General features: G+C 49.0%; 2 protein-coding genes and 1 long non-coding RNA gene across 6 annotated transcripts in view; 1 reads left to right on the top strand and 2 right to left on the bottom strand.

Moving 5' to 3' along the window:
* TMEM97 (transmembrane protein 97) lies at nucleotides 1-4,536 on the bottom strand. Of its 2 annotated transcripts, XM_065036631.1 has the most exons (3): nucleotides 3,247-3,488; nucleotides 1,814-1,958; nucleotides 1-1,306 (listed from the first exon to the last, which is right to left on the bottom strand). In XM_065036631.1, the coding sequence occupies exons 1-3, from the start codon at nucleotides 3,364-3,366 to the stop codon at nucleotides 1,056-1,058; spliced, it is 516 nt and encodes a 171-aa protein (XP_064892703.1). In that variant the 5' UTR covers nucleotides 3,367-3,488; the 3' UTR covers nucleotides 1-1,055. The 2 variants fall into 2 exon arrangements, with proteins under 2 accessions (XP_064892703.1, XP_064892702.1); XM_065036630.1 differs by lacking the exon at nucleotides 1,814-1,958 and having other exon boundaries at nucleotides 3,247-4,536.
* On the top strand, nucleotides 1,958-5,316 carry LOC135575898 (uncharacterized). The gene is made up of 2 exons (XR_010467311.1): nucleotides 1,958-2,864; nucleotides 2,929-5,316. It is a non-coding gene; the product is annotated as an uncharacterized LOC135575898 (long non-coding RNA).
* The window catches only part of NLK (nemo like kinase), a 27,700-nt gene continuing 5,331 nt past the window's right edge, over nucleotides 5,040-27,408 (bottom strand). For all 3 annotated transcript variants that reach the window (XM_065036624.1, XM_065036622.1, XM_065036623.1), the window contains exons 3-12: nucleotides 16,080-16,209; nucleotides 14,899-14,954; nucleotides 11,819-11,925; nucleotides 11,496-11,581; nucleotides 10,722-10,931; nucleotides 9,674-9,775; nucleotides 8,905-8,991; nucleotides 7,774-7,972; nucleotides 7,376-7,469; nucleotides 5,040-6,839 (exon numbers count right to left, since the gene is read on the bottom strand). In XM_065036624.1, the coding sequence (XP_064892696.1) occupies nucleotides 6,785-6,839; nucleotides 7,376-7,469; nucleotides 7,774-7,972; nucleotides 8,905-8,991; nucleotides 9,674-9,775; nucleotides 10,722-10,931; nucleotides 11,496-11,581; nucleotides 11,819-11,925; nucleotides 14,899-14,954; nucleotides 16,080-16,209 (1,126 nt within the window). In that variant the 3' untranslated portion in view covers nucleotides 5,040-6,784. The remainder of the gene's footprint in view (nucleotides 6,840-7,375; nucleotides 7,470-7,773; nucleotides 7,973-8,904; nucleotides 8,992-9,673; nucleotides 9,776-10,721; nucleotides 10,932-11,495; nucleotides 11,582-11,818; nucleotides 11,926-14,898; nucleotides 14,955-16,079; nucleotides 16,210-27,408) is intronic.

The raw sequence follows: 27,408 nt of genomic DNA on the forward strand, positions 1-27,408 counted from the left end.
TTTAATGCATTTAGTTATTTATTTCCATACTAGAAGTGATTTCATAGAAGAGAGCAATTTAGAAATCCTCGAGCACAACCCTGAAGTACTTCAGAACTCCAGCAGTATCCTCATGTCATGAAGTTCACGATACGCATTTGGAAATTCAGATTTTGGCACATTTCTCGTTGATCAGACGCTGACGATGTACCAAGGCTGAAGCAGAGCAAAGGAAGGTGAAATTTTAAAGGAAGGAGCGAGGAAGTAAAGAACGATCGTATGATTTGCAGTGCTTCAAAAGCACAGCTTTGCGTTAACCAGCTCTGGATTTTGCTCTTGGAAGACCAGTTTGTCACTGAAGCGGTTTTCTAACAGTCACCCTGGAAAAGGGCACGTGAAGGAAAAGGATCGGCTGTGGCTCCCCCGCCACACAATTACACCTCAAATGGTCAACAGCTCCTGTTCCTGTGCAGGGGTACCGCACAAAACCCCTCGAGGGAGGGACCCGCGGGGCTGCGGCACAGGCGGCTGCACGGACCGGACCGAGCGGGGCCGGGGGACGGAGAGCAGAGCCGGGATGGGGACGGAGAGCGGGGCCAGGACGGGGATGGAGAGCAGAGCCGGGATGGGGACGGAGAGCGGGGCCGGGATGGGGACGGAGAGCGGGGCCGGGATGGGGACGGAGAGCGGGGCCGGGATGGGGACGGAGAGCGGGGCCGGGATGGGGACGGAGAGCGGGGCCGGGACGGGGGACGGAGAGCGGGGCCGGGACGGGGGACGGAGAGCGGGGCCGGGATGGGGACGGAGAGCGGGGCCGGGATGGGGACGGAGAGCGGGGCCGGGATGGGGACGGAGAGCGGGGCCGGGATGGGGATGGAGAGCGGGGCCGGGACGGGGGACGGAGAGCATTAAACTCGGATGGAAGGAGCCGTAGACTCAAACCAAGTCCTGGTCCTGGTGCAGGTCCTCAGGTTGTCACTGCTGCAGCCAGCACCGCCAGAGCCGCTTGTCCGGGGGACGCCAGCGCAGGGGCTGCAGCAGAGCGGGACGGAGCCGCGGTGCAGCCGCTGCTGGGGCTACTTCCTCTTCCTCTTGTCCGCCTGGTTGTAGTGGGGGCTGCGGAGCATGGTGTAGAGGATGAGGAGCGGGACCAGCAGGTACGGCAGGTATATCGACAGCAGCGTCAGGCGCTCGCGCGGCGTCTGAGGTCCCGAGTGCTCAGACTTGGAGAAGTCGTGGAACAGGATGTGCGCCAGGATGGGAAACAGAGTCGTGGCTACGTGGGTGGAGTAGATAATCGCAGGCGTCCTTATCCATTTGCAGCCACCTGTATAGGAGCAAAAAGGAAACAGTATTTCAGTGTATTCATTTGGAACAAGCAGAATTCAGTGGCCTTTAAGCTACCATGAACCGCTCTCTGTCTGACACAGTGAGCCAGAAATCACGTTACACAGGTACCGGTAGCAGCAACCCATGACAATTATCTACCCCTATGGAAATTTGGAACAATGGGGTGATCATGAAAGTTTTAAAGTAACGAGATGAGTCCACAGGCCTGACCCAGAACTCTGTCCCCCCTGGGCACGTGCCCGGTGTCAGACGCCAATGCTGCTTACAGATAAATGGCCGCAGTGGACACGGGACCCCGCTCAGAGCTTTGCTTCTGACAGGTCTTATTCCGTGCTGCTTTCTCCAATGAAACCTGCCGGGAAAGCAGCTCAGCACTGCACTGCACCCGGGACATATTTGCTTTAGACCGATAAATAAATGTTCTCTGCTGCACAGACACAGAACTGCTGCGTGGGACACGTCCCCACGCCTGTTTCACACCAACCTTTCAAGAAGGCGTATCCTGCCACGGGGAAGAACGGCAGCTGCAGGAAAGCCTCGCAGTAGATGAACGCCTTGAACCACTCGGGGGGCTGCAGCATCAGGGGGTCTCTGAAGGCGGCCGTGTACCACTGCAGCAGCTCCGCCAGCTGCGGGGACACAACGGCTGGCGTCACGCGGGCTGTGTCACACGCACCCGCCACCGCAGCGGGAGCCCGAGCGGCCTCGGCGTGCTGCGCGAGGCTTCGTTCTGCTAACTGCACTGGGACGGGGACGACGTTTCTGAAGTCTGAGAGTGACGAACCACCCCATTAAGCGCACGTGAGCTTTGCACTGCAGGCAGTTCCAGGATTACGACAGCACTAAGCGCAGCTGCTTTCCAAGAACCATTTGTCGTGTCATTTCCTACCAGAAAAATCCCAAAGCCAAGACCCGCACCCTGGCACTGGGAGATGTGGAAGCACTCGCGTTCCTCCCGCTCGGGCGCCGCTGTCTCGGCTCGGGTGGGCTCAGCCCCCGCCTGTCAGGGCTGTCCCGTCCCCTCCGCTGCCACAACCGCCTGACGGACGAGCTTTGGATTAGGGACTTGCAATTTGTTTCCATGACAGAAATGTAAATTCCGGCATGGCTTTGAGGTGGACTTTGAACAGAAAGATAGGTATTGATATTTGCTAGTTAACCATTAATTAAGAATGGTTTCTATAATGGAGTAATTCTATAGGCAATCCTGACAGCAAAATTCAAACTCACTAATTGTAAAGCTTGTGTAGGAACTCACAGCTGATCTCATCCTGGCCACGAGAGCTCAACCACTTACCTTCTATCCAACTGTTAATTTAAATGACTTTATTGTTTCTTTTCACCTCTAAGTTTATCCAAAACCCAGCAAACCAGAGACTTTCACCAACGGACGGGCCGGCGGCGCGCACACCGGGCACGTGCTGGCGAGGCCGCGCGGGGCACGTGGCAGCGCGGCCGATCCGGGTCCCGGTCCGGAGCCCGGTCCCTCCCCGCCCGCAGAGCGCAGGAGCGCCCCGGGCCCGCCCCGCCCGCCGGTCGCCCACCGGGCCGCTCGCCCCCCTCGCAGGTCGCCCCACGGGCCGCTCGCCCCGCCCGCAGGTCGCCCCACGGGCCGCTCGCCCCCGCGCACCCGGAGTCACCCACTCGAGCCCAGAACCGGCCGCGGCTGCTGAACGCGCCGCCAAACGCACCGATTGTCCCGCCCAATGAATGACCCGACCGGCGATGTACGGCGTGCCGGCCGCAAGCGCGGAACTCATTTCAAAACACCGCTTCATTTTAGGAAATGCAGGGCAGTGTTTGTCCCCCCCTCACGTCTCCACACACTCGATTCTGTAAAAACCGCCCCAGGCTCCGTCACCCCCAGCGGCCGCCGCGCTGCCCGCAGAGCGCGGCCCCGCGCCCCCGGGTACTCACGGCGGGCGGGTAGACCCCGGCGGGCAGCAGCGGCTGCAGGTCGATCAGCAGCGTCACCGGGACGTGCGAGAGGAAGTACAGCGCGAACAGCCGCTCCCGCCAACGCGGAGCCGCCGCCATGGCCGCGCCGAGCCCCGCCCACCGCCAGAGTCCGCCCCGCCCACTGCCCTGGGCCCCGCCCGCCACCCGACACTGCCCCGCCCACCAGCCGCGGGCCCCGCCCACCGCCGCGGCGCGGCTGCGCAAGGCCCGGCGGGCGGGAGGAGCGCGGCATAGGGGGGGGGGGCGCTGAGCGGCCGCTTTCCGGGGTTCTCCCGCTTTCCTTCAGCCGATGAGCTTCCTCCAACACACGGCGGGAGGAGAAGAGCGCTTCGTAACTTCCATTCATTCATCCATTTGAATCAGTCAGTGATATCTCGCCAAACATCAGGAAATTGATTTTAGCAACTTACTTTTCCGTAGCTGATCTCGTTCGGCTCCTTTGCTTCACCTTGTATGAAAAAAGAGATGAGGCCGCCTAATACCAGGATGTCCCTTTGACGACTTGTGAATAATTCGTAAGTTATTCTTTGCGCTCACAACTTCCGTGCTCTTCTCGAGGCACAATTCATAAAAGGAGGTGCAGAAGCTGTATTTGGAGAGCTTAGAACTTGGGATGACAATACAAAACTTACGATTACAATCTGTAATTAGACATTGATATCAGCAAAGCTTAAAACGGATTAAAACGCAACCGTGAGAAGCGGCAGGAGCCGTGACGCCCGCTGCCGCCCCCACGGCTGCCTCCCCAAGCGTTCACGCGAGAACGGGACACTGTCTCACTTCCATCCTAACCGACTTACACTGAACATGTAAAATGCAGTTGAGGTGACTGAAAACATGCTTTCTTACATATATTTGCATTACAATTTCAGTAACGCAGTTGTGCCCATTCTGATGACTGGTTGTGCAGAGCCCCTTGCCCACTTTTGTACGGAGACACCCTGAAAAGTCAACGTCCAAAGGACATTTTATTCTTTTTATGTTTATGAATGAGATTAACCCGTGGGCGTCCAGCAGCTCACTCCAAAACACAACAGCGCTGCACGAAGGGTCTTTGCCAGCGCTGTCCTCGCCGCCCGCAGCCTCAAGAACCGCGTCTCACACCGAGGCCCAACCAACCGCGGGCCCTGGGCCCCGTCCCGCGCCCAGCGAGGACCCAGCCAGCAGGCTCCGGAGAAACGGCAGCGAGTTAACGGCAACTGCTGCCGCAGCAGCCGAGCCCGAAGCAACGACACCGTCCCCAGCCTGAACCGGGCACGGCTGCGCCCGTCCTGCGCAGCCGGCACCGGCACGGCCAGCACCGGCACGGCCAGCACCGGCACGGCCAGCAGCGAGGGGCCCCTGAGTGTTTCTGGTGAGATCGGGGGGCTCCAGCTGCACAGGTCAATTGGTTTGACCTTTGGAAAGGTCTCGCCCACAAACCACGGCCATTGCCGTCCCGGTGCAACACCTGTGCGCGGGGGATTGTTCGCATTAGGACCAGAGAAAACAATGACATTTGTGTTGGAAAAATAACACAAACTTCGCCAATGAAGTACAATCCATGCCTGACCAGATGTCTCGCAGCTTCCCATTAAAGCGCAAGGCCGTTGCTTGTTTGGATTCAATCGGCAAGTTTTGCCTTCATCCAGGATCAAGCTTAAAGAGTAAATGAATATTTTGTTTAGGAAGTCATATATATGCGCATATATGTATGTATACGTGCGTGTATGCATGTGTGTGTAAAAACCAAAACCATGGCCAAACCAAGGTGTTATAAAGTCTTTTTACTTGTATTCGTTTAGACAGCACTTAATCAAGAGGTAACAGCTTATTCTTAAATAACGGTGGGAGATCAGACGGGAAATGAAGATAACGCCACTTCTTTTTCAAATGTCACATTTAATGTTTTCACCACTGTACTTCAAATCTACATTGTACAAAGTGACCAGCAAGCGTGCCACATAACTGACCAACCTCTGAGATTTTACCTTGCATACCAGTGTCTTCTGGGGCTCTTTAATTAAACACGATTCTCAATCAAGTGAATTGAAATGCTTCAGTTGGTTTATTCTCAGGAGCCTCATAAAAAACAAAGATATTGCACCATCTTTGTTCAGTTATTCAATGTTTGTCTCTTTCACAGCAAATAATTACTTCATTGAAGTTAAAACTTCCAAACATAACTTACTAATAGTCTCCAATTTCAGCTCAGATCACTCTTGTTGAAAATACTCTGCTAAATACAGATAACTTACAATAACTTTAACAGTTAATTGTCCATAGCAAACACCACGGTTTTCTCCAGACCAATGCTCAGATTTTCAGACCACCCTTCAGGATTCCTTTGTACAGGTGAAAAACAGTCTCGGATTTTCTAGTCGTTTTAAATACAAAAGTCGGAAGGGACATTCAAGTTTCAAGTCTCCACACTGAACTTAAAAAACAAAACTCATGTGGAGGTAAACAAAGCAAGTTGGATTCTCCAGGAGGTAGAGCCTTCGGTTCGTGTTCCTATATACATATGCACAGAATTCAGTGTTCAACAGAAAGGGAATCAGCCCAAACGTAATCAGAGTTATGTCCTACTGAGACACCTCAAGACTTCCACAGCTTCGCCTAACGACACAAACACAATTAACGCAATTCCCTAGGTGCTTTTTTTTTCCTTTTTCTTTTTCTCTCAACTGTCCAGTGCAGGAAAAAGTTCTCACAAAATTTCACAGACCTAGAATGTGCAAGCTAGTTCCTCTCTATACAGCAACGATGTCGGGATCTCTGAAATTAGCCCATAAACTGAATTATTTACACACATAGAAGATGCATGCTGGGGGTTTTATGTAAGAAAGAGCAGAAAAACTTCTAATAAAAATAGATTAAATATATATATATATTTATACTGGGTAAGGAAACAGAAGTTTAGTCTCTCCTAGTCACAAACTCATTCTCTCTACTCACAACATCTGATTTAGAACAGCACACATCACCATCACAGCTCTAGTGAGAAGCTATTTATAGGGCCTGACCACCGGGTGACGCGGCCGCTGCCCGTGGTCACCGTCACCCGACGGGACTTCGTCATTGGTCGCGGTCAAGTTTTCTGTGTTCCTTAGTTTTAGAAAACCCCAAATCTTCAGGAATGGCTCGATATCAAAACGTACGTCTGGCTGTTGTACAATCCCACTTCCATAAAAAAAAGAAATAAAAGAAAAGAGAACAAAGCTCCCCGAATTTGGTTGCATTCCGTTCGTCCTGCGCTGAGCCATCGCAGCGGCACCACGATGCAGAAAACACCTGCAGCTCTGGGTAAAACAGTTTCTTCTAAAAGCACAACCACTTTACAAGATTAAAAGTCTAGTACATTTCTAAATATTATTCATATTGTACAAGTAGTGGTTGTTAATTTAAAACTTCATTAGTAAAATTACAGTACAAGCATGATTAACCTCCAGAATTGCAAATCCCAGACTCCAGTGGAAAGCTACATTACATCTTCAGTAGTAAATTATCTTCCACGTTATTCCCAAACCAGCGGAGATGGCGGCATCTCAGAGGGTTGAGCAACCGTGGAACTAGAATGCGGGCGACACAGAAAACCAGTGTTCATTTGCAGTCGCTAACAGACGAGAAAGTTAATGCTCGACCAGTGAGCAAACACTGCACGGAAAACCAACAACCCACCGGACCCCAGGGAGGGCAGCCCGAGAGCAACGCCTAGCGGCACTGACAGCCAGCACTTCGCTATACCTCGCCTACTCATTTCCTTAACGGTCCTTCACCTGTAAGTAATTCATTTTAATGCCTGTACAGTGCGGTTCTACGAGCAGGATTCAAACTGTCAGTCTTTCCATCCTAGTCTCTAGTCTGACTTTTGTGCTTTTACGCAAAAATGTTACTTGAAATTTCTGCACATTTTACTTCATTCTAGAAGAACTCACAAAAGCGCTTTTAGAATTTGACCGGTCATGTCCATAAGGTATTTTTTTGCAGAAATTATCTAGGGGCCTTTCCTACTCTCAGAAACTTCAAACATAGAAACATTTTGGACGTGTGAGTTCTGTACTACTAAGAACGGGAATGAGTATCAGCTGTGATTACATACAGTTACCTAATAAAGCTCTTAAAAGCAGCAGACTGAGGGTTGATGCAGAGAGGCACTCTGTTTCCTTTCTGCTGTTCCAGAATGAACTGATGGATGATTTCTGCACAGGACAGAGCACAGGGTTCCGTTAACACCGCAGGTAACTCCCAGGTAACTCCCCTGCCCGCCCCCGTCCCGCCGAGCAGAACGCGCCCGTTGGGAACCAACGCGCGGCAGCTGCACCGCAAGACTCTTTGTGCCTCACCATTTACAGGCTATTCTGTTCTTTTAGTGAAAAGAAATGATTTTCAGTAGCTACTATGGAAAATGACAGACCAGAAGACACGAGCTGGGTCAGTGTAAGTGTCCAGATTGCACAGCCCACCCACACCCACTGCAACAAACACGAAGGTGCATCCGCTCACCTTTAACCTGCCGAACAGAACTGAGGTTCTTCTCAAAAGTGTCATCAAATTTGGGATTGGTGATGGGTTCAAAATCACTCGTATAAACTCTTCCAGTCGATGTGGAAAAACAACATTTACACATACAGGTGTGGTATCGCAACCGCCCTTCGTCAAGATACGGGTGAGCTAAGGCATCCTTAGCAGATATTCTTTTGGACTGAACATTGCATTTAAAGAAAATAAACAAAAAAAAAGAGTCAGGGTGTTTTCAGAGGCACTGAAACAGTTTAAAGAACACTTACCAATTAACTCTAAATTGTTTTATCAATGCCTAACCACGTTAAAGGATTAGTTCAGGTCAGGAAGCGTTTCTGACCTGCAAACTGCCACCAGGGGGAAGGTCTGAGTTCAAAAGGAGTCGCGCCGCTCAGGACATTGGCCTTTCTGTGCTCCAGCTCAGGACAGGAATGCTACCAAGGTGACTCTTGGAAATGTATTTATCAATAATTACCTTATCCTGATAACCTTAAAACTATGATTCCAACAGCAAATCAAAGCAAGCCCGAATAATGTAATATTAGCAAATAAGAATGTAATGCTAGCAAATACAGCGTTTTGTGGGTCCATACTCTGCAAAACATTTCAGTGTGTCCTTAAGTACCTATTTAAAATAAAACGCAAATTTAAGGATCGCTGATAACGTGTTCCAGAATCCCCAACCCGCAGCAGCGATTTCTCATTAGAAAAAGGATCCTGGCGCGGGACTGCGGACGCAGAAGGGATTTTTGTGTCGCAAGACCACGAACACCCACGTGCCTCTAATTAGAACTGCACCAACGCATCTGATGTTCTGCTACCTACACCTCGCCAGGAAAAGAGCGTGATTCACAACACCCTCGTCTTTCTCGCCCATTGTGGCTTTCTCCAAAAGACCACTCGATCTTAAATGCGAAACCCCCGTTCCAGGGGGAAATTAATTGACCAACTGTAAGATGATACTTTCATGTCTTTTACAGACCCCGAAATACTGACATGCAATGCAGAAGACAACCAGTTAAAGCAGTCCTTCTCTTAAAATATTAACTTAAGTGGCAGAGAGCACAAACTGCTAAAACAAAAAGGATTAGAAATACTTTAAATAATACTTACTGGGTCAAAGACCAACATTCTGCAAAGGAGATGAACTGCTTCATGTGTCGCTTGGCTGGAAAGTGTGTACAGGACAGGGAGGGATGGCTGCAGGACACGGGAGAAAGAAAGCAGAGTTGTCCCGTCAGATCCATCGGCAAGAAAACCCGGTTCCAGCTTTACCCGAGTTACCGAGGGCAGGCTCTGGGGAACAGGGGATGCGCTACCCAGCGCTTCCCAACACGAGTACGACCACTGTTTTTACATAGAGCAGCAAAATGCTTCACCCCTTCACTCCTCCTGCGCTCACCTGCACCGACGAAAATAGTCTGCATGACAAAGTAATCACCAGTTTCTAACTCGGTTTTCTCTCCCTATTATTCTAATAAAGAAACTGGTAACATTTAGCTATTTATAAACACCAAAATCTCCATTTAAAAGGACGAAAAGCCCCCAATTTACATTTGAACACGAAGCGTGCTTGGAGCTGCAAAGGGAGCAGCCCCGGCGAGGGCCAGCGCAGCCCCGGCACACAGCTCGGCTCCCGCGGCAGGATGGTGACGTTGTCAGCACCCAACCGTCTGAACAGTAATTTGAACAACTGCATCATCGACCCACGTCGCTGCGACACCACAACACCTTTGGTAAACGGAACCCGGTTTGCAGGCAGCGACAGCCACGAGATGAAACCTCCAACCAAAGAATCTGTGAGCACACGGGCGCGGAGGATCCCAGGACGCCCTGAAACGTCCACACAGAGCAAAGCCCGGCCCAGGGGCTGCGCGCGTACCTGTTTGTGAGGACCCCTGAGGATGTGAGCCTTGGCGCCTTCGCAGGCCGTGCGCATCGCCTCCAGCGACGGCGTGCCCAGCAGGTCTGTGATCAGGTCCAGCTGCAGCACAACACACAGCGCAGCTCAGACACAGTTACGACAGCACATCCTTATGCTATCGTCAATTATTGCAGGCATGAATCACAACCGCTGCTTTACGGACAGTAAATTACAAATATCAACGTATACATTTAGTCAATAGCAAGTACAAACGTTTGTAATTTCACTGGAAAAGCCCTAACAGAAGCTGATTTTCAAGTCTGGGAGCTTTTTTTGTTTACAGGTTTAGTAAAATATTTTACTGCAATTTAAAAGTCCATTTCACATCATTAAGAAATACTGCGACATTGCAGATAAGCATTTTTATGCCACCACATCTTGTTCCTTCCCTTAGAAGTACAAATGCATGCATCTCTAGTATCTTGCTGCAGACATTCTTTTATCTACTGCGCAAACAGCACTCCAAGATCAGAGATGTACGTCTATTCTATCAGCTCGCTCGCTGTTGGGATGGTGATGAAGCATTCTGGCGCATCCCAGGTTTTCGTACCTGGCCACAGCTACACAACTAAATACCCACTACTTTCTTACACCCTTGGTCGTCACTAAAATGGAGCAGTCTCAGCACTGCTATTAACTGCCAGCTCAAAGAGTTCAAGTGTCTTGACATAAAACGTACTGTTAATACTTAATACTTTCTCATATTAGTTGTTAAAAAGCACCTGATCCTGGCTATATCACCTTTCGCTATGGCAATAAAACGCTACAGCAGGCATTGGTACTGCAGCAGTTCGCACACAAAACGCATATTGCCAAAGCTGCTGTTGATAACCACTACTCCTGTTGCTGTCTGGGCGCTGCCCCGCAGCGCTGCAAAGAGCCTGGTTATTCGCCTGCGTGTAAACCAAGCAAAACAAAAGCAGGTTTGAGGTTCACACGGCATCAGTGTGACTGACGGCACGAAACGATGCAGCAGAACAAAACGCCAAGGGAAACGTGGTGATACCTGCTGGATGGGACTCTGCGCCTGAAACAATATTCTTCGCCCAAGTAGCTCTGCAAAGATGCAGCCTACGGACCAGATGTCGATGGCGTTGCTGTAGTGCCGGCTGCCCATCAGGATTTCGGGAGCCCGGTAATACTGAGTGACAACTTCCTGAGTCATGTGGCGGGATTCGTCTAATTCTTCCACCCTGGCCAATCCAAAATCACAAATCTAAATTGAGAAGGCAAATAAGAAAATTAAAATAACCAAAACACTTAATGCGTTTCAAATAGGCAACCTGGTGGTGGCGAAGCAGGGAATTGCAAACGAGCGTTTGAATCACTCAGATAATCTGCTGTGACTGCATGAGCAACGGGAAGTGGAATAGGAAGAGGAATGGCTACTCCATTCCACATTCCGTTAGACTTCCTACAGCTTCACTTGAAATCACGGTACATTTTTAGTTGGCATTACAACACTGATCATCTAAAATATTACAAAGCTTTGCATTAAAACAATATTGCCAACCTCTGGGTAGAGAATATTTAATCTCAAACCAGATTTAAGTTGTTTGTGACATGCCTCAATATTACAGAAAGGCTGAGGTGTGGGGAGAGCGCGGGAGAGGAAGCCGCCTGTTCCCTTTAGAATTGCTAAAGAATCTGTAGGATTCCTGTTCTTTTAAGATGACTCAGGCAAAGTGTTCACACGAAATGTTCTTGTTTAAAACAATAACGACTGATTTACAATGAACAGCATATACACATGTACATTTTCAATAAAATCAAGTAGCACCTTAAGAACACAGTTGCTGTTCACAAGGAGGTTCCCTGGTTTAATGTCTCGATGTAAAATGCCAGCAGAATGTAGATATTTCAGACCTGAAATATTAAATGAAATGAAAATAAATACCTTTTTAACTTTCGGAAGCAGTTTAAGCCGCCACTCTTACAACTACAGTCACTGGTGCTTGCTGTTCATGCACAACACGAAATACAAAGAGTTTCCAAGGGAAACTTAGTCAAGATGAGGATGTCTCGAGAATAATCGTCAAGAAAGAGAAATACAGAATAGTGCTGCTACACAATTTTCATTAGATTTAAAAGAAGAAAAATTACCTCTTAAAATCTGGTAAAGAAAAACTTTGACATGATCCGAGCTGAGCGGCTGAGGAGAGACGATAATCTTATGGAGGTCACTCTGCATCAACTCAGTGACAACGTATCTTCAGATCTTAGTTAAGGTAAAAGCAGAATGTCCAGCACATAATCCCTCAAAACTGCCCCCAGCTCCCGTGAGTGGGAGCTCCCGTGAGTGGGCTCCCGTGAGTGGGCTCCCGTGAGTGGGAGCTCCCGTGAGTGGGAGCTCCCGTGAGTGGGAGCTCCCGTGAGTGGGCTCCCGTGAGTGGGAGCTCCCGTGAGTGGGAGCTCCCGTGAGTGGGAGCTCCCGTGAGTGGGAGCTCCCGTGAGTGGGAGCTCCCGTGAGTGGGCTCCCGTGAGTGGGCTCCCGTGAGTGGGAGCTCCTGCAAGGCAGAGCCCCGAGGGAGCCCGAGACAGCGTCTTCAGAGGCCGAGTCTCCAGACTCTTACAGGATGGAAATCAAGCCGTCCATCTGCCATCAGCACACCACCCTAAATCGATTTTATCAATTAAACATCGCCAGCTTTTCAACCAAAACCACCCCAAACTAAAATTGCATTAATAAAGAATAAAACCAACCTTGCAGCACCGTAATTTCTAGTCCTCTAATTTAGCTTTTCCTTTTGCAAATGCCCTCCTAAATATGTATACTGGCCTATTAAAATTTGGGTTTTACCTTATGCCTGCAACAAATCTTTACATCCCATTTTTTAGAGTAAAATATATATTAAAACAAAGCAGAAGCATTACTCTGCACTTTATTCTGATAAGATTTTTGTTTTGCTACACCACAAATCCTCCCAAATCTCAATCCCAAGCATAATGTCTCCCAGATGTCTCTACTAGTTGCCATGCCAACTAAAGCAGCTTAAATTAAACGAGGGCCCGAAATGGCACCTGCACCACTCCAGGTCTGCGGCGCATTAAATAAAGCTCTCTTGACGGGGCTCAGAGGTGCCATTAACTCCAACAGCGGCGATCTGATTATTGTCTCTGGGTAATTTAATGAGGATCTCGAAACAAGAGCAAAAGCAGCACTTGCTTGGCGCTCCTGCCTTTACGAACGTGGCAGCTTCTTCACCAGTCAATGACTTTATTCGGCCAGGACTAGAAACGTTTAGCAAAAACAAACCACAAAAATCCTGTGGGATTTCAGTCAACTCTTCAAACAGGTACCTGCAGCTTTCCCCCTTCCCTTCCCTTCCCTTCCCTTCCCTTCCCTTCCCTTCCCTTCCCTTCCCTTCCCTTCCCTTCCCTTCCCTTCCCTTCCCTTCCCTTCCCTTCCCTTCCCTTCCCTTCCCTTCCCTTCCCTTCCCTTCCCTTCCCTTCCCTTCCCTTCCCTTCCCTTCCCTTCCCTTCCCTTCCCTTCCCTTCCCTTCCCTTCCCTTCCCTCCCCATCCCATGAACCACGCTGGCTACGAGTGGTCACCGGAACTGTAATACGCAGCTAAGCTGAACGTTACCCGCAGATCAAAATTGCTACTGACAGCAGTAATTAGTTAAGTAGCTGTATAAAATTAGAACTACAAATGTACCAATTTGCTTCAGAATAATTACCAAGGCAAATGCATGGCACAGAAGAACTCTGTTACTCTGTTGACTGGGAGACCTGCTGAGTGGGTAAATTTCACAAAGTGACGGGCGGTTTGCAAAGGAACAAAGCACACTGTGATGTGGAGTTGTCATCGTGACTCGGGTCCTTCTTTACCGAGTCTCTGCATACCTCAAAACTCAATTCTACAGCCCGTTTCTCTGGAAGAGGCCAGCACACTGTGAACATCGCCACGTCAACATCGCCACGTCAACATCCCTATGACATCTTTAGGAACTGTACTAGTGGGTCAATAAAAGAAGTTTTTACAACCGCATCCCCTAAATACAGAATATAGTTACCTGATTTTCTCAAAAACTAACCTGAGCTAAGCTCTCCTTATTCCCCAGTAAGCAGAGACACATGCAATTAAAAATGTGTATATAAATTGAAACACCCACTCATTCATTCTTCTAATTAACTGCCCTTGACTGCAATTTATTTTAACGAAATCAGAAAGAAGATGATACAAAGCAAATAGTCTTCTACCACCAATACCAGAGTCAAGAAACTAAAACAAATTAAAAAAAACCACCAAAAAAACCCCAGCCTTATAAAACACTATCAGAATGACTTAGAACCATCTAACCATGAAGAAATCTAACATTTCTGGGTTCATACTCAAAACTTGGCCGTAGCTAAGCTCATCAAAATAAGCTCATCCCATTTAACTCTTCTTGGCCGTACGATTACAGGGAAGGAGTGATCCTTAACCTAGATCTGACTTGTAACTCATCTGACTTGTTCTGAAATGAGGGCACTGAACTAGTACAAATAACCAAAATCCAGTTTCTGAAGACTATTTATATGCTGTTCACATGAAATACATACCAAGGCAAAATTTAAGAGCTTTATCTTAACATTGATACAAAAAAGCCCTGGTGTGGTGTGGTGAGATTTTCAACCAATCAAGTTGTTTGTCAGTCAGTAAATCACGCTGTACTTTGGTTAAAATCAGAGTTTAAAATACACCTACTTTCTTCACCAATCAGTTCAAGATATAAACAGATCAAACCATATTTCACAAAGTTCAGTTTGCCTAAAAATAAAGAATAACAACTTTGCACCCATTAACTGTTTTGTAAAGCGGGTCATACAGCGAAGCAGTAACTAAACCCCAACGTCCCGCAGTCCAACCACGGCAGCGAGCTGGTGCACCGGGAACTTAACGCCTGGGTCAGTGTTCAGAACAACGTCTGGGGAACCGGCGTTAGCAGCCGCGGTGAGCGGGGCGGTCACCGCGAGCCCTGCCGGCTCTGCCGCGCGCCACGCTCCATCCTGCTCGCTTCACCTCCAGCCGCGACAGCCACTGAAAGCTCCTGCTGGAGACTCACTCCCTTGACTGCTCACGTACGGGCTCCAGGTTTTGTAGTTCTGTTCCGCAGATTCCACCAACTACCCGCAGTTTCTAAGCTAATGAAAATCACACCCACCTCAATTAAGATGCTCTATTTTACATTTAGGATACATTTCTTCAAAATAGTCGATGTGTGGAGGCTGGAGTATGTCGAGGGCAGAGAGTACCTAGAAACACCACAGAGGATCAAGGCCTGTCCGTCACACAAACCCAGGTCCTTCCAGCCAGTGGGGCTGCGTGTTCCCGCACAGCCGGCTGTGCTCTGTCCCGCACAGACAGACGGACACGGCCTCCCGAGAGCGCGAATTTCATACCCCCAGGTCACATATTCTGTACACTCAGGGCCTCTCTTTTTTTAATTAGAGAAACCTTTTCCATCTGTTCAAGTACTAGCTTAAAAGCATACATTTATCTACCCAATTAACATTGCTTTATTGCAAATGTATATATATTACCATAAAATATTTGAAACAAGTAATTCTAGCAACGAAACACAAAAGCAAAAGATTTTCCACTTTGTTCTGCCTTCCATCTTTCAGAGTCTGTGATACACAGCTGGGAATTACCAACCCCTATGCTGTTCACACTCCCCATCGGAAGCTCAGCTCTGCACAAAGCCAAAGGTTGAAAAGCAGCAGCACAGAATTCACTTCCTTCCCACAGGAAAAAATACGATCTTGGCTCAACTTCCGAGCACTTACAGAGATGCTTTTATTCCATGTTATAGTTCTCCATAACCTCTCTTCCGCACCGAAGTGCCTGGCGAGGGGCAGTTTAAGGCCCGGCACGCGGGACCGGGCCCCGCACGGACGGTCGGACCCGCCCGACACCAGCGCGGGGGCCGGTTCAGACCGTTTTGTACGTGTTTTAACCCGACCAGAGCGCTGGCACAGCCGCTCTGCCCGGGGACCGAGGCAGCAGGGAACTCCAGAGGGGACGGGGAGATGGAGTAGGAAACAGCTCGGGAGCAAAAGCGTCTCCAGCTGGCACAGCTTTGTGCACGCTGACAGTTATCTGAAGCCTAAAACAAGAACAGGCAGAAATGTACTACCTGTCTATTTGCAAACATTTTGGAAGGGGAGTTATGAATATCCTTAGGTTTCACTTTTAGAGTGTTTGCAACACTACTGTCTGAGTTTCCAGGAAGTCTGATAACCACGAAATCAGAGAACTTTTAAAGCATTTCAGACAATCTATAACTTAAAAGAAAAAACCCCCAACTTCTGTTATAGACAGCTCTATTTTACAATCAGGTTTTATCAATGCTTGAAAATTACTTTGGATTTACTTACATTGTCATGCTTAAAAAAACACAACATCTTCAACTCCCGGAAGACCCTTTTACAAGAGACCAAATTTTGGAAGACGTTGGGCATCTTTTTGAGTGCAACTCTCTTTCCATCTCGCGGATCTGTTACTGACCTGCGGGATAAAAGATTCAGAGCATCACATATGATTGTTAGACAACTCTTCTGAGTCAGAAAGGAGTATTTTAGAGTTCTTTGATTGTTCTCAAATTAGACAGTGAGTCAAAACAACACAAAGACACTTCTAGGCAAAGAAGCATGAAGCAAAGGGCATCACGCCCTGTACTGGAGTCCACAGCGACAGCCGTGGTTGCTGAGCAGGGCACACGCAGCCCAGCCCGGGGTGCCCAGTGCCGGCACACGGGGACACCAGCGCACACGGGGACGCACACGGGGACAAAAGCACACTGGGACACACACCGGGACACCAGCGCACATGGGGACACACACGGGGACAAAAGCACACGCTGGGACACACACCGGGACACCAGCGCACACTGGGACACACACGGGGACACCAGCGCACATGGGGACACACACGGGGACAAAAGCACACGCTGGGACACACACCGGGACACCAGCGCACACTGGGACACACACGGGGACAAAAGCACACGCTGGGACACACACGGGGACACCAGCGCACACTGGGACACACACGGGGACACCAGCGCACATGGGGACACACACGGGGACAAAAGCACACGCTGGGACACACACCGGGACACCAGCGCACACTGGGACACACACGGGGACAAAAGCACACGCTGGGACACACACGGGGACACCAGCGCACACTGGGACACACACGGGGACAGCAGCGCACATGGGGACACACACGGGGACAAAAGCACACACTGGGACACACACAGGGACACCAGCGCACACTGGGACACACACCGGGACACCAGTGCACACAGGGACACCAGCGCACAGCCTGGAGCTCAGTCAGAGCAACACCTCGAGCTGAGGAGCAGACCTGAGCACAAACATCTCCATCACCTCCCAAAAAGGACCAGAGCAAGAGGAAAACGTTCTCTCGGTTACACAGATTTGATTTTGTCAGGTGTACTGCTTTCTTCTGCCTCTCCTAAGGAGGCAAAAAATGTAATAATCCCATTCTGAGAGAACACTGGCCAGTGTAAGACTCTCAACTGATCCATCACTAAATCACTTTACGCCCGGAGATGCAACAGGACATGGTATCCAAGTTTCCACCAACGTAAAGCGGGGATGACACCTGCCTTTCTCCCGCAGAGCTTATGGGATGCAAGTATAGTAGTTCAGAAATGATAAGGTGCTTTGCACATGGCAAGTATTTTAGTTTAAAATAATTAGATTCTGAAAATAGAATTTTATAATGAGAACCATAAAACTAGAGCAAGGAGATCACGGTGCCTCGATTCCCAATCACTGTTTCTAAGGTGAGACTTCTCAAACCTCGCTACAAAAGAGGGTTTCTAGATCCCCAGTTGTTAGGAAACCTCCCTTTTTTCCTGCATGTTTTTATTGGGATGCCCAAGATAACTTTCCTCTCGTGCAATGCTGTAACCACACAAGCAGCTCCATGCAGCCAGGTACCCTGGTGACTACAGTTGTCCTTAAGAACCACACGCCCGGCAGATTCACAGCTGTGTTCAGGTCTCGCTGTTGCAGTAGCACCAACAAATGACACCGAATTTAAGGCAGGAGACAGAGCAGTTTGTGAAGCAGAACCTGCCGGCAGCGGGAGAGGAGCAAACGCCCAAGGGGAATCACCTCTTTGGTGCCCGAGGACTGGGATACGGGGTCTCCTCCCACAACACACATCCCCGAGGCCGCACGTTTTATAGTGCGACACAGCTTCGGGAACCCGCACTCCAGATTTTTTGGAGTTATTTTCAACAGTCACCTTTTAACCATATTTGCCTTTAGAAACTTCCTATCTGCCTTTTTCCAAATCTTGTAAGTATAAATATTATTCCAGCAGCTGACAAGAAAAATGTCATAATACATATTATCAGATGGACCATAAACCACATGGTTTTGAAGTTTGCATTATGTTTTAAGGTAAAACTCCCAAAGTAGCATTTCTTGTCATTATTCACGCAGAGCCCAGTCCTGCCGGCGGCCAGTACCAATCTCGCTCTAACGAGGGTGAACGGCAGCGCGGAAATTTCACGCTGTGTTGAGTCTGTTCTCTGCAAACCGGGGCAGCAGCCGCTTTGGTTCAGCGCAAACAGCGGCCGAGCAGAGATAAGTGCCAGGGCCTGTACACGGCAATGCTGTTATTAACATGTCCCCGCTGCTGGGACCTGGCTGGGCTGACCCCCGATTCTGCATCAGGGGTATCCCGTCCATACACAGCAATGCTGTTATTAACGCGTCCCCGCTGCTGGGACCTGGCTGGGCTGACCCCCGGTTCTGCGTTAGGGGTATCCCGTCCATACACAGCAATGCTGTTATTAACGCGTCCCGGCTGCTGGGACCTGGCTGGGCTGACCCCCGGTTCTGCATCAGGGGTACCCTCTACTCCTTTCCCATAGCTGCAACAATTCCACCCTGCTCCTCACCCCCCGCCTCAGCCTGAGAGCCTCACAGCACCATGGCCGCTCACTGCAAGGGGCGGCACAAAGCTGACAAGGTCGCCAAGATCAGAAACGTTGGAACTGTATTCCAGAGAACAGAAAAAGGAAACAAAGAAAGAAAAAAGCCTCTCTGAAAAGCGGGTATTTACAGCATCCAATAAAGATGCTGAAAACGTTGCTTTGTGTTTGTGTACAGCACCTGCTTTGATAGCAGGAAAAGAGTTATTTATAGCAATACGCTATCAGGTCACATATCCCCGAGAGAAACTAGGGAAGCACCAAGATCTGAGGAGCTCACTGAGGGAACAACTGGAACGGCAGCTCTGCCTCCTGCTGCCCCAGACCCGCCGGGTCCCGCTGCGCTCGGGCCGGGGGAGCCACGGCCCGGCGGTGACACCAGAGGCCGTGGTGACACCGGTGCAGCAAGGCTGTGGTGACGCCGGTGAGGCTGTGGTGACAGCACCGGAGGCTGGCGGTGACACCAGAGGCCGCGGTGACACCGGTGCAGCAAGGCTGTGGTGACGCCGGTGAGGCTGTGGTGACAGCACGGGAGGCCTGCAGTGACAGCAGCGCAGCAGGAACACGGACATGGCAGCACTACAGAGTCCACTGTGCTTCACCCCCCAACCATCAGCTGGGGATAAAGAGACGAGACCAGGACTTGAACCAAATATAACCAGCAAAACAAAGTTAATAAATTTAATTTGGAGAGGGGAAAAAATATCAAGGAGTATCTAGTTTGGCTTCAGTTGTGCCTCTAAGAATTACGTGATCACAGATGTTTCCGTGAGGACACCCAGTCACTTCGGATTCTTTATCATAATGTATAAACCTTGGCAAAAAGCTGCTTCCGGTGCTCTCACACCAGGGCACGCGTTTCGCTTCCACAGCAGCTCCACGTCCTCCGTACCAGAGCCCAGGCTGCAGCAGCCGCTTGGCTCCTGGCTGCTGGCCCTGCTGGCCAGCGCCCCCCTAGGCACTCACACCCTGTCTACATCATCGCCATAGAAACATATATCTCATTATATTTAGGAACGACATACAAAGTTTTAAAAGAGTCTGACATAAACCATATCCTAAAAAAAGGTTTCTTTACAAAAACTGTAGCTTCTGTTGACGTTGGAGGCTAATCACTCTAGAAATGACAACATTTGAAAGAGTAAAAGAACTACAGAAAGGATTAACGATAGGATCCAGACGCCTAGTTAAAACGTTTCCAAAGCAAGCCTTATCTCAAAGACGCCCTGCAGGCATTCGGCCTGTCCCGCTCCGCAGGGACGGCAAATTCCCGGGTGCAGAGCAGCCCGCCAGTCACCAGTCACCAGTCACCAGTCACCCTTTCCGTGTGCATGCGGGTCGGGCACACACACTGCTCCGCCGCTTCAACTGGCAGAAAAACAAGCGTGCGACTACTCCACGGCAACTATTACACAGAAACAAGATAATGAAAGAATGTTCTCGGGTGCTGTGGGAAACTGCCGATGGAGTTTGTTCTGAGGGAGATGTGAACTTTCCCTTATGTTTATACAAAATACATATAAATCTACCTCAGGACTTATCAGAAGGGGGATTTAATAGGATTACTTTCCAGGTTTTTCTCATTAGCCAGTGAACTTTCTTCCTCGGTTGCCTGTCTCCAGAAAGCCTTACCCTAAGGCACACGACAACCTGGTCCCACCAGCGTTTCAGCTGCTCACCCAGCGTATTTGATATACACTTTTAAACCAATAACGCAACTCGAATTTGAGGGCATGTGATACCCAATATGCCACTTCTTCAGTACACAGTATTGCAATAAACCCACAACAGCACAGTTTAAAATAAAACTACTGAGGTGAATATGTAGAAGAGTTCTGCTTTTGCCTGGCAAATGTTAGAGACATTTTATACCCTTATAATCACAATCAATCATATCTTGGCATATCTCAAAATATATCTGAGCACTGGATGAAATAAAACATCCTCTAGAAAAGTTCACAAACCCAAAAGAGTCCCAGGAGCGAAGGGAACGGGCAGGGAGAGGCTGTGCAGGTACAAGGTCTGGTCGCACACACAAAGTTTACACACAGGCCACCACATCCAGCGTATCTGCTCTGGAGAATCACCGACAGGCAAGGAGCCCCACTGAAACACGACAAAAACCCAGCACCAACACTTAATGGCCTATTAGGTACACATAGGAAAGGTGAGGAAAGCATGCACGCTGTGTGAAACCATTAATAAAGCATTTAATAACAGATTTTTTAATTGAAGAATAAAAAGGAAATGTATACACATGTACTGAATTTTCAAGTGAAGCAGCTGCTTTAACAATTTTGCTATGATAAGCACCCAAACCCAAGGCTCAAGATGAGGTTCCAGGCTGTGCAGTGACCTGGCCTCACAAACACGACCGTTTCCCCAGGCCCCGAGCGCAGAGTTCATCCTGCCCGCCAGCGGTGCTGTCACCAGCGCCCACGAAACACATCTGGGAGCTCTGCGACCATTCTGAAGGGAAGCTCAAGAATCCCAGTGCCAGCCCAGGTGTTCCCGGGCAGCGCCCGCTGGGCAGCGCCCGCTGGGCAGAACCGGCTGGGCAGCACCCGCTGGGCAGCACCCGCTGGGCAGAACCGGCTGGGCAGCACCCGCTGGGCAGCACCCGCTGGGCAGAACCGGCTGGGCAGCGCCCGCTGGGCAGCACCCGCTGGGCAAACCGCTGTGCTGGCACCGCCGCCCAGGAACCAGAGAGGAAGGGGCTGAGACAAAGGGGAGGCCAGACTGCTCTTTCAGAACAGGGGCAGCTTAACGGGTGTCAAATGGGAGGTGAGTCAGTCACGCTGGCTCCGTGCGCTCTGTCAGGACAGGGATAGGTGGCGTTAATCTCTCAAAGGGCTCTTAGACACCACAGGAATGGCTGCTCTCACCCACCACGAAGGGCACAGGACCCGCTCAAACGGAGCCTCGCACACAGACAACCAAAGCTCGCTCATTTGAGGACCCTCGCACACAGACAACCAAAGCTCGCTCATTTGAGGACCCTCATTTCTCTAATTTTACACAACCTTTTTCTCCCCGTGTGCCAAGTCTGAATTGAGAGCCTGTGCTGTACGCTACAAACCGTGTTAATTCCCGTCCCCTTGCAGGGACAAACGCAGCGGTGGCTGATGGAGCGGCATCACTGAAAGGAGCTGGGTTCTGGGTTTGCTGGATTCTTCACAACAAGAGAGTTCCAGCATACACACTCCTGCAATTAGCATGGTATTGTAATGTGTTTTACCCTCTGGCTGTACACGCATTGTTCAAGAGATGCAAAAGCTGATACAATCTCGCTCAAAGGAGATCCTCATAATCATTTCAGCTCTAACTTTTAAAGGAAAAGCCACACCCGGTGAGTTACGAGGAGGAAAACTGACACGGTGCCCCGTGCGCTCCAAACACCCGCACGGGAAGTCTGAGGAATACCTGGACTTCCCTTTCACTAAGCGGTATTTCACGTGAAAGGGTTAAGGACCTGCTCCTCCCGCACTTCACAGCGCGCATGGGGCCGGCTCAGCTCTGCACAGCCCCTTCTGCACCACGGGCCTTCCCATCACACCCCAAGCACATGCGCCATCAGCACTTCTTCAAAAATCAGAGCTGAAAGCAAAACTGATTACTGCAAGAAATCTGTCTCCTTCAACAAAAATTGATCCAGAGTATCTTGCTTAAAAGAAATGATAGAAAATTAAAGGGATACTGTTATGGCTAATATATTTTAAAATGTTTAATTTGTCTTCCTTCGTGGAAACTTAAAACTGGAACTGTTTTCTAAATCAAATTTATTTCCCCATCTACACAAAATTTTCTGGCTATGCTTGAGACCTTTTTATTTACCTCTTGACTGCCTATATAAACCACAACTCAAGTAAGTTATTACACTACACAAGACATTTATTTGGATATATTTTTTAATTCCATAAAAGTAATCACTGGACTCAAAGGGCAATTCCACAAATATTAAGGTATTAGGGCCAGACTAAAGCCGACGGGCAACCAGCACCTGTGAATTAAGAGCTGCTGAGGGCGATACGAGACGTTTGGAACGCTGTCCTGTCTGCCAGGGGCAGAACACGCGACCAACGCAGCTTCTCACCTCGTTGATAATTCCGTGGGAGATCATTTGGATTACTACCCAAGTGACTGAAACACTGTAAAATTTGCAAAATCTAGTTTTTTTGGTAAAAGCAAGTCCCTGCCTGTGTATTTTTTTAAGTTCTCCATCTTTTACATGAGCTTTAAAGGAGTGAGCAGTAGCATAAAAAACAATCGGGTGACGCGCCCAAGACAGATCAGAGAAAAAGCCACAAGTAGGTCAAGGCTGGTCCCGATTCTGTCAACATTCACCTACTTTTCTTCAGCTGCTTCAGAAAACAACAAACAAGCCAAAGCTACAGACCACGAGCGCTGCTCTGCCCCCTGGGCGCAGGAACAGCGCGGGTCAGCCTGGCGGCCCGGCCCAGCGCCGCTGCCCGGCTGGCAGAATCAGTGCGAGACCTTCTCCTGACTTTTCAAACAGGCTCAGAAAAGCACTTTGATACCTTGAGCTGTCTGTAATAACTTAGAAAACAAATAAAAGGTACTTCCCACTTCATAATTAAGAAGTGCTTTTGATTAAGCTGTTGCATACTACTGCTACTCCTTTGAATTACATCAAGTGACCTATGGTAAATTTTCTAACCAATACATCTGTTTGCCTGCCAGCACGGTCTGTGCCGCTCTCTGTTAGACAACACGCCCGCGGGCGCGAGGGCCGATCAGCACTGCCGCCGTGTCCCCCTGCGCGCCCTGGGACGCTCTCTGGGCCACGCGAGACCAGCAGGGACGGCTAAGAAAAGAAAGAACAGAAGATCATTTACCCAAGTACACCATTCTGGTGTTGTACCCAACACCATAAGCAGCATAGAAGTTCTACTCACACATGTATGCCTCCAAGCCTTTACACAAAAACATCACATCAGGAACTTAAAGAGTGGTACTACTAGGACACACCAATTTTGCTACAGCCTCCTGATTGAAGCTGGAATTCTTCCTAAGCACTTTTAAACACTCTGCGTGGCCGAATTCCACAGTCGGCCACGCAGTGAGTCAATGTCAAGGCTGGCATGGGCCCACTGGTGTGCTCTACGACACAGAACCAATGTTAGAGGCGTCAGAACGCCCGTCCTGCGCTCCGGTGAAGCCGTGGGGCCCCCCGGCTCCAGCACAGCCCGTACACAAGCATTTTGGAGCTGGCGCCAGGGACGCCTGCACCGCTCCAGAGGTGACACCAGTGGCTCCAGTCACCGCTGTCATGGACCCTACAGCCGCGTCACCTCCACACGTTCCCTGCCGCTGTGAGAATTTCCACCCTCACAGGTAACCGGAGGCAGCCGGGCTGGCACGAGTCCCAGCTACACCTTGGAAAACCGGAACTATAGCTTGTTTACGGAAAGTGATTATATAACTGTAAATACCTGGTACTAAGCAACAGAGAACACAGTCATTGATCACAGTCATTAAATAATCTATTACAGAAAGTTAAAGTGGACTTCAGCTATTAAGTAAATACCGAGCATACTACACACTTGAATTTCAGAAACAAAACCCAAACGTTTTCAGATAGTTTACTCCCGTAATATTCATAACTTAATCTTTAATCAAGTGTTTACTGTTAGATTCAAAAGGTTACAGAGGAAACTGCAGTAACTGAGCCAAGCTTCTCTCTATTGAATTCTTCTGAACAGAAATAAACGGGTTTCAGTAAACCCCAGAAGCTGCTCTGAGTACAGATCCTGCCTTTTACCTTGCTTCTCATATTCCAGAAGGATTTAAAGATCTAAATTGCCCCGTATCATCTTATTCTCTGTTCCAAGGACTTTCATTTTCAACTAATTCAAAGTAGCCAGTTCTGTTCTCAAGAAATCTCCAGAGTCTGGGAACACGCACAGAAATTCTACTAACAGAAATCTAAACACAGCAAAGGTATCATCAGCAAAGGTAGGAAAAGACCCACCGAAACACAATTCATTCTTTGTCTCAGTAGGAATTCTGTTTGGATCCGTTGGAACAGTCCTGTAACATATCCTTGGTTCTAGGCAGTAAGGAACATTGGTTCAGCACGCCTCAGGTGAGCGCTGTACGACAATGGAAGCGTCGGCAGTGTCCGGTGTCCCTGGGTGTCCCTGGGTGTCCCTGGGTGTCCCTGGGTGCCCTCAGCCCACCTGTGAACCCATGAAAAGCTGCAGCCCAGCCGCACGCTCCACCCGACCGCATTAATCCAGACTGTGCAAGAAGACTGTGGCATTCCCTGTGTGCCACTGCCATCTTCAAAAATACAGAGGGGAACATTTCTCACACTGTGTAAAACGAGGACCCGACTGCTCCGTTGCAACTCCTCTTTTGAAGAAAGCAAAGGCTCGCCGTGCTCCAGTCACCAGATCTGCCAGACGGAACCCCGGGAACCGCATCTCCTGGGAACGCAGCATCGGGCAGTAAAGCCACTGCTCCCTGTTTGCTTACGAACAACCCAGACAGGACTTCAAAAACTAACCCTCGAATACAGAACAGATGGGTCTACTTACACAGAGGAGCCTACAGCAATAGTTTAATCTAAAATACAATATTACTGCCCCAAAGATCTCCCTCCATCATAAAACTCATTCATCTCTGCTCAGTTTTGCAGACTAAGCCAGCTTTGCAGTTCTCTTATTTTCTAACAATTTACAGTTCTTTGGGGATTTTTTTCATGTGCCATTTTAAAAACCATGACAAATTATATTATCAAATAAACACAAATTCAGTTTAAGCTCTACACAACCTTGAGCGAGCTTTTCTCATATGAAAAGCTGAACGTTACGTATTCCAGACTAGAAGGCAGAACTTTCCAGAGGATTAAAGATACATGAGACCCAGATACAACCATTAGAAGTCATCAAAACCCACTTCAAGCACATCCCAAAGGCCTCCTTCTACTCCACCTGCCCAAAGCTATTTCCAGCCCCAATCCCATGTTCCCCAGGCAACGCAGCAGCCTCCTCCAACACCCACAGCGGGTGTGTGTGCGCACACCTGCACCCACGTGCACACACCAAAGGCACTGCTGGGCCTGGATCAGTGACATCTACAACGTAAACTCTCTTAAGTAAAGGGGAAGGAGTATGTGGGGGGGAATGGGAAAAGAACATCTGAAATATGTCTTCTGCAAACTCAGCACTAGGTGGCACGGGCAGCCACAAGCGGTTCTGCTGTAACCCAAAGAGACAACGCAGGTGTCCCCGTGCACTTGTACCTGGACACAACCAACCTGCGTTTGAAGGGACTTGGGAAACGTGACCCTGGCGTCATTCACAGTGAACGGATTTATCCAAAACTCGGAGAAAAGTGTGTTATGCACATTCCTTCCTCCTTGCATCATCTTCCAAGACAATAACGAACAATCCGGTCCATTGCTTAGATAGAATTTCACTTAATTCCCAACCCCTAACGTAAATGCAGGGAGTTATTATATCCATTTCATTTAATTCAGCACACTTGGGGACACAGTCATTTAAATGTTAACAGAATTTTTCCTTTCATGAAATCTGAAAAAAAAACCCAACTTAAACATACCAACTTTGCAAAATTTCCCATATAAAAAACCTGCATAATGTCATTGTTCTACTGTATTTCTTCACAAACACAATCCAATTTAGATAAAGCAATCCTTTAAAAATTACTGGCATAGCTATTAAAGATAATCACCTGCAGATCCTTAAATTGTGATTTAAGAGTGAAACCCAATACGCCCTCTGCTCCGCAACATCCCCATTGCCAGAACGGCCTCTGGTGCCCCAGGCAGCCTCACTGTTCCCTCCAAGAAATAACCGGATAAAAATGACTTAGCCGGGTGCTTAGGAAGTCACTGCCTGTCTGCATCAGACACGCAGACAACAGGAAAACTCGCTGAGGAACAAGGCGGACGGCGGAGGAGGGCGGAACGCGGGGCTGCGGGGCTGCGGCCCACGGCCCGGCCGGGCCCACCGCAGGGGAGCAGACCCCCGGCACCTGGACCGGGCACAGTGCTGAACAAACCGCCAGCCCCGAGCAGCCAGGAAACCGTAACAGCGTTTCTGTCACAGGAGAGGGTCTGCAAACCGCCGCCATCTAAACGCTCACTGACACAGGACACCATCTCAGTGGTCAGGTACTGTTTTCCACTAACAGGTGAGTTCTGAGGGACCGGAAAAAGATTATGTACAAACACCTTCAGCTTTGGAAAAAATCCCTCACGCCAAAGGTCTTAAAAAGTTCCATAAAACAAATTTTCCTCATTCATTTTTTCTAAACTTTTCATCATTACCAGACTGGACTTTTGCATTATTATTTGCATTAACTATGCAAAACATCATTGCGGTTCACAGCAATATCAGACATCCGAAGGGGAACTTATCCTGCAGTTATTCACACTTTTTTGAAGCTGTAACATCTTTTTTTCCTAATATACATTCTAGCAATTTTGTCCAAAACAAATTATCTATATTGCATACTTGCTCAGCACGACACGTTCCTGTAAAGTAAGATTATCGGTTTATCCTAGAAACGTCTCTCCTACTGCTGCGCTTAGTAGCAGTTTAGTGATAAAACCCTCTTAAAATAGTTTCAGGGATCAGGCAACAATCGACGGCATCAAATATTCTTTCAATTTTTATTTAGGAATGACTTTAGTGATTTCAGGCCTTTGAAGGTGAGGAACGAAGAACAGATTTAGGATA

This window comes from Columba livia, chromosome 20 (assembly GCF_036013475.1).
Source record: "Columba livia isolate bColLiv1 breed racing homer chromosome 20, bColLiv1.pat.W.v2, whole genome shotgun sequence".
NCBI lineage: Eukaryota > Metazoa > Chordata > Aves > Columbiformes > Columbidae > Columba > Columba livia.

Excerpts from the sequence above, each read along its gene's own strand:
- TMEM97 (XM_065036630.1), bottom strand. The coding sequence starts at position 3,634 with ATGAATGGAAGTTACGAAGCGCTCTTCTCCTCCCGCCGTGTGTTGGAG. Across the intron at positions 1,307-3,246 it reads CCGGGGTCTACCCGCCCGCC|GTGGCTGCAAATGGATAAGG; the intron begins GTGAGTACCCGG and ends GCTCCTATACAG.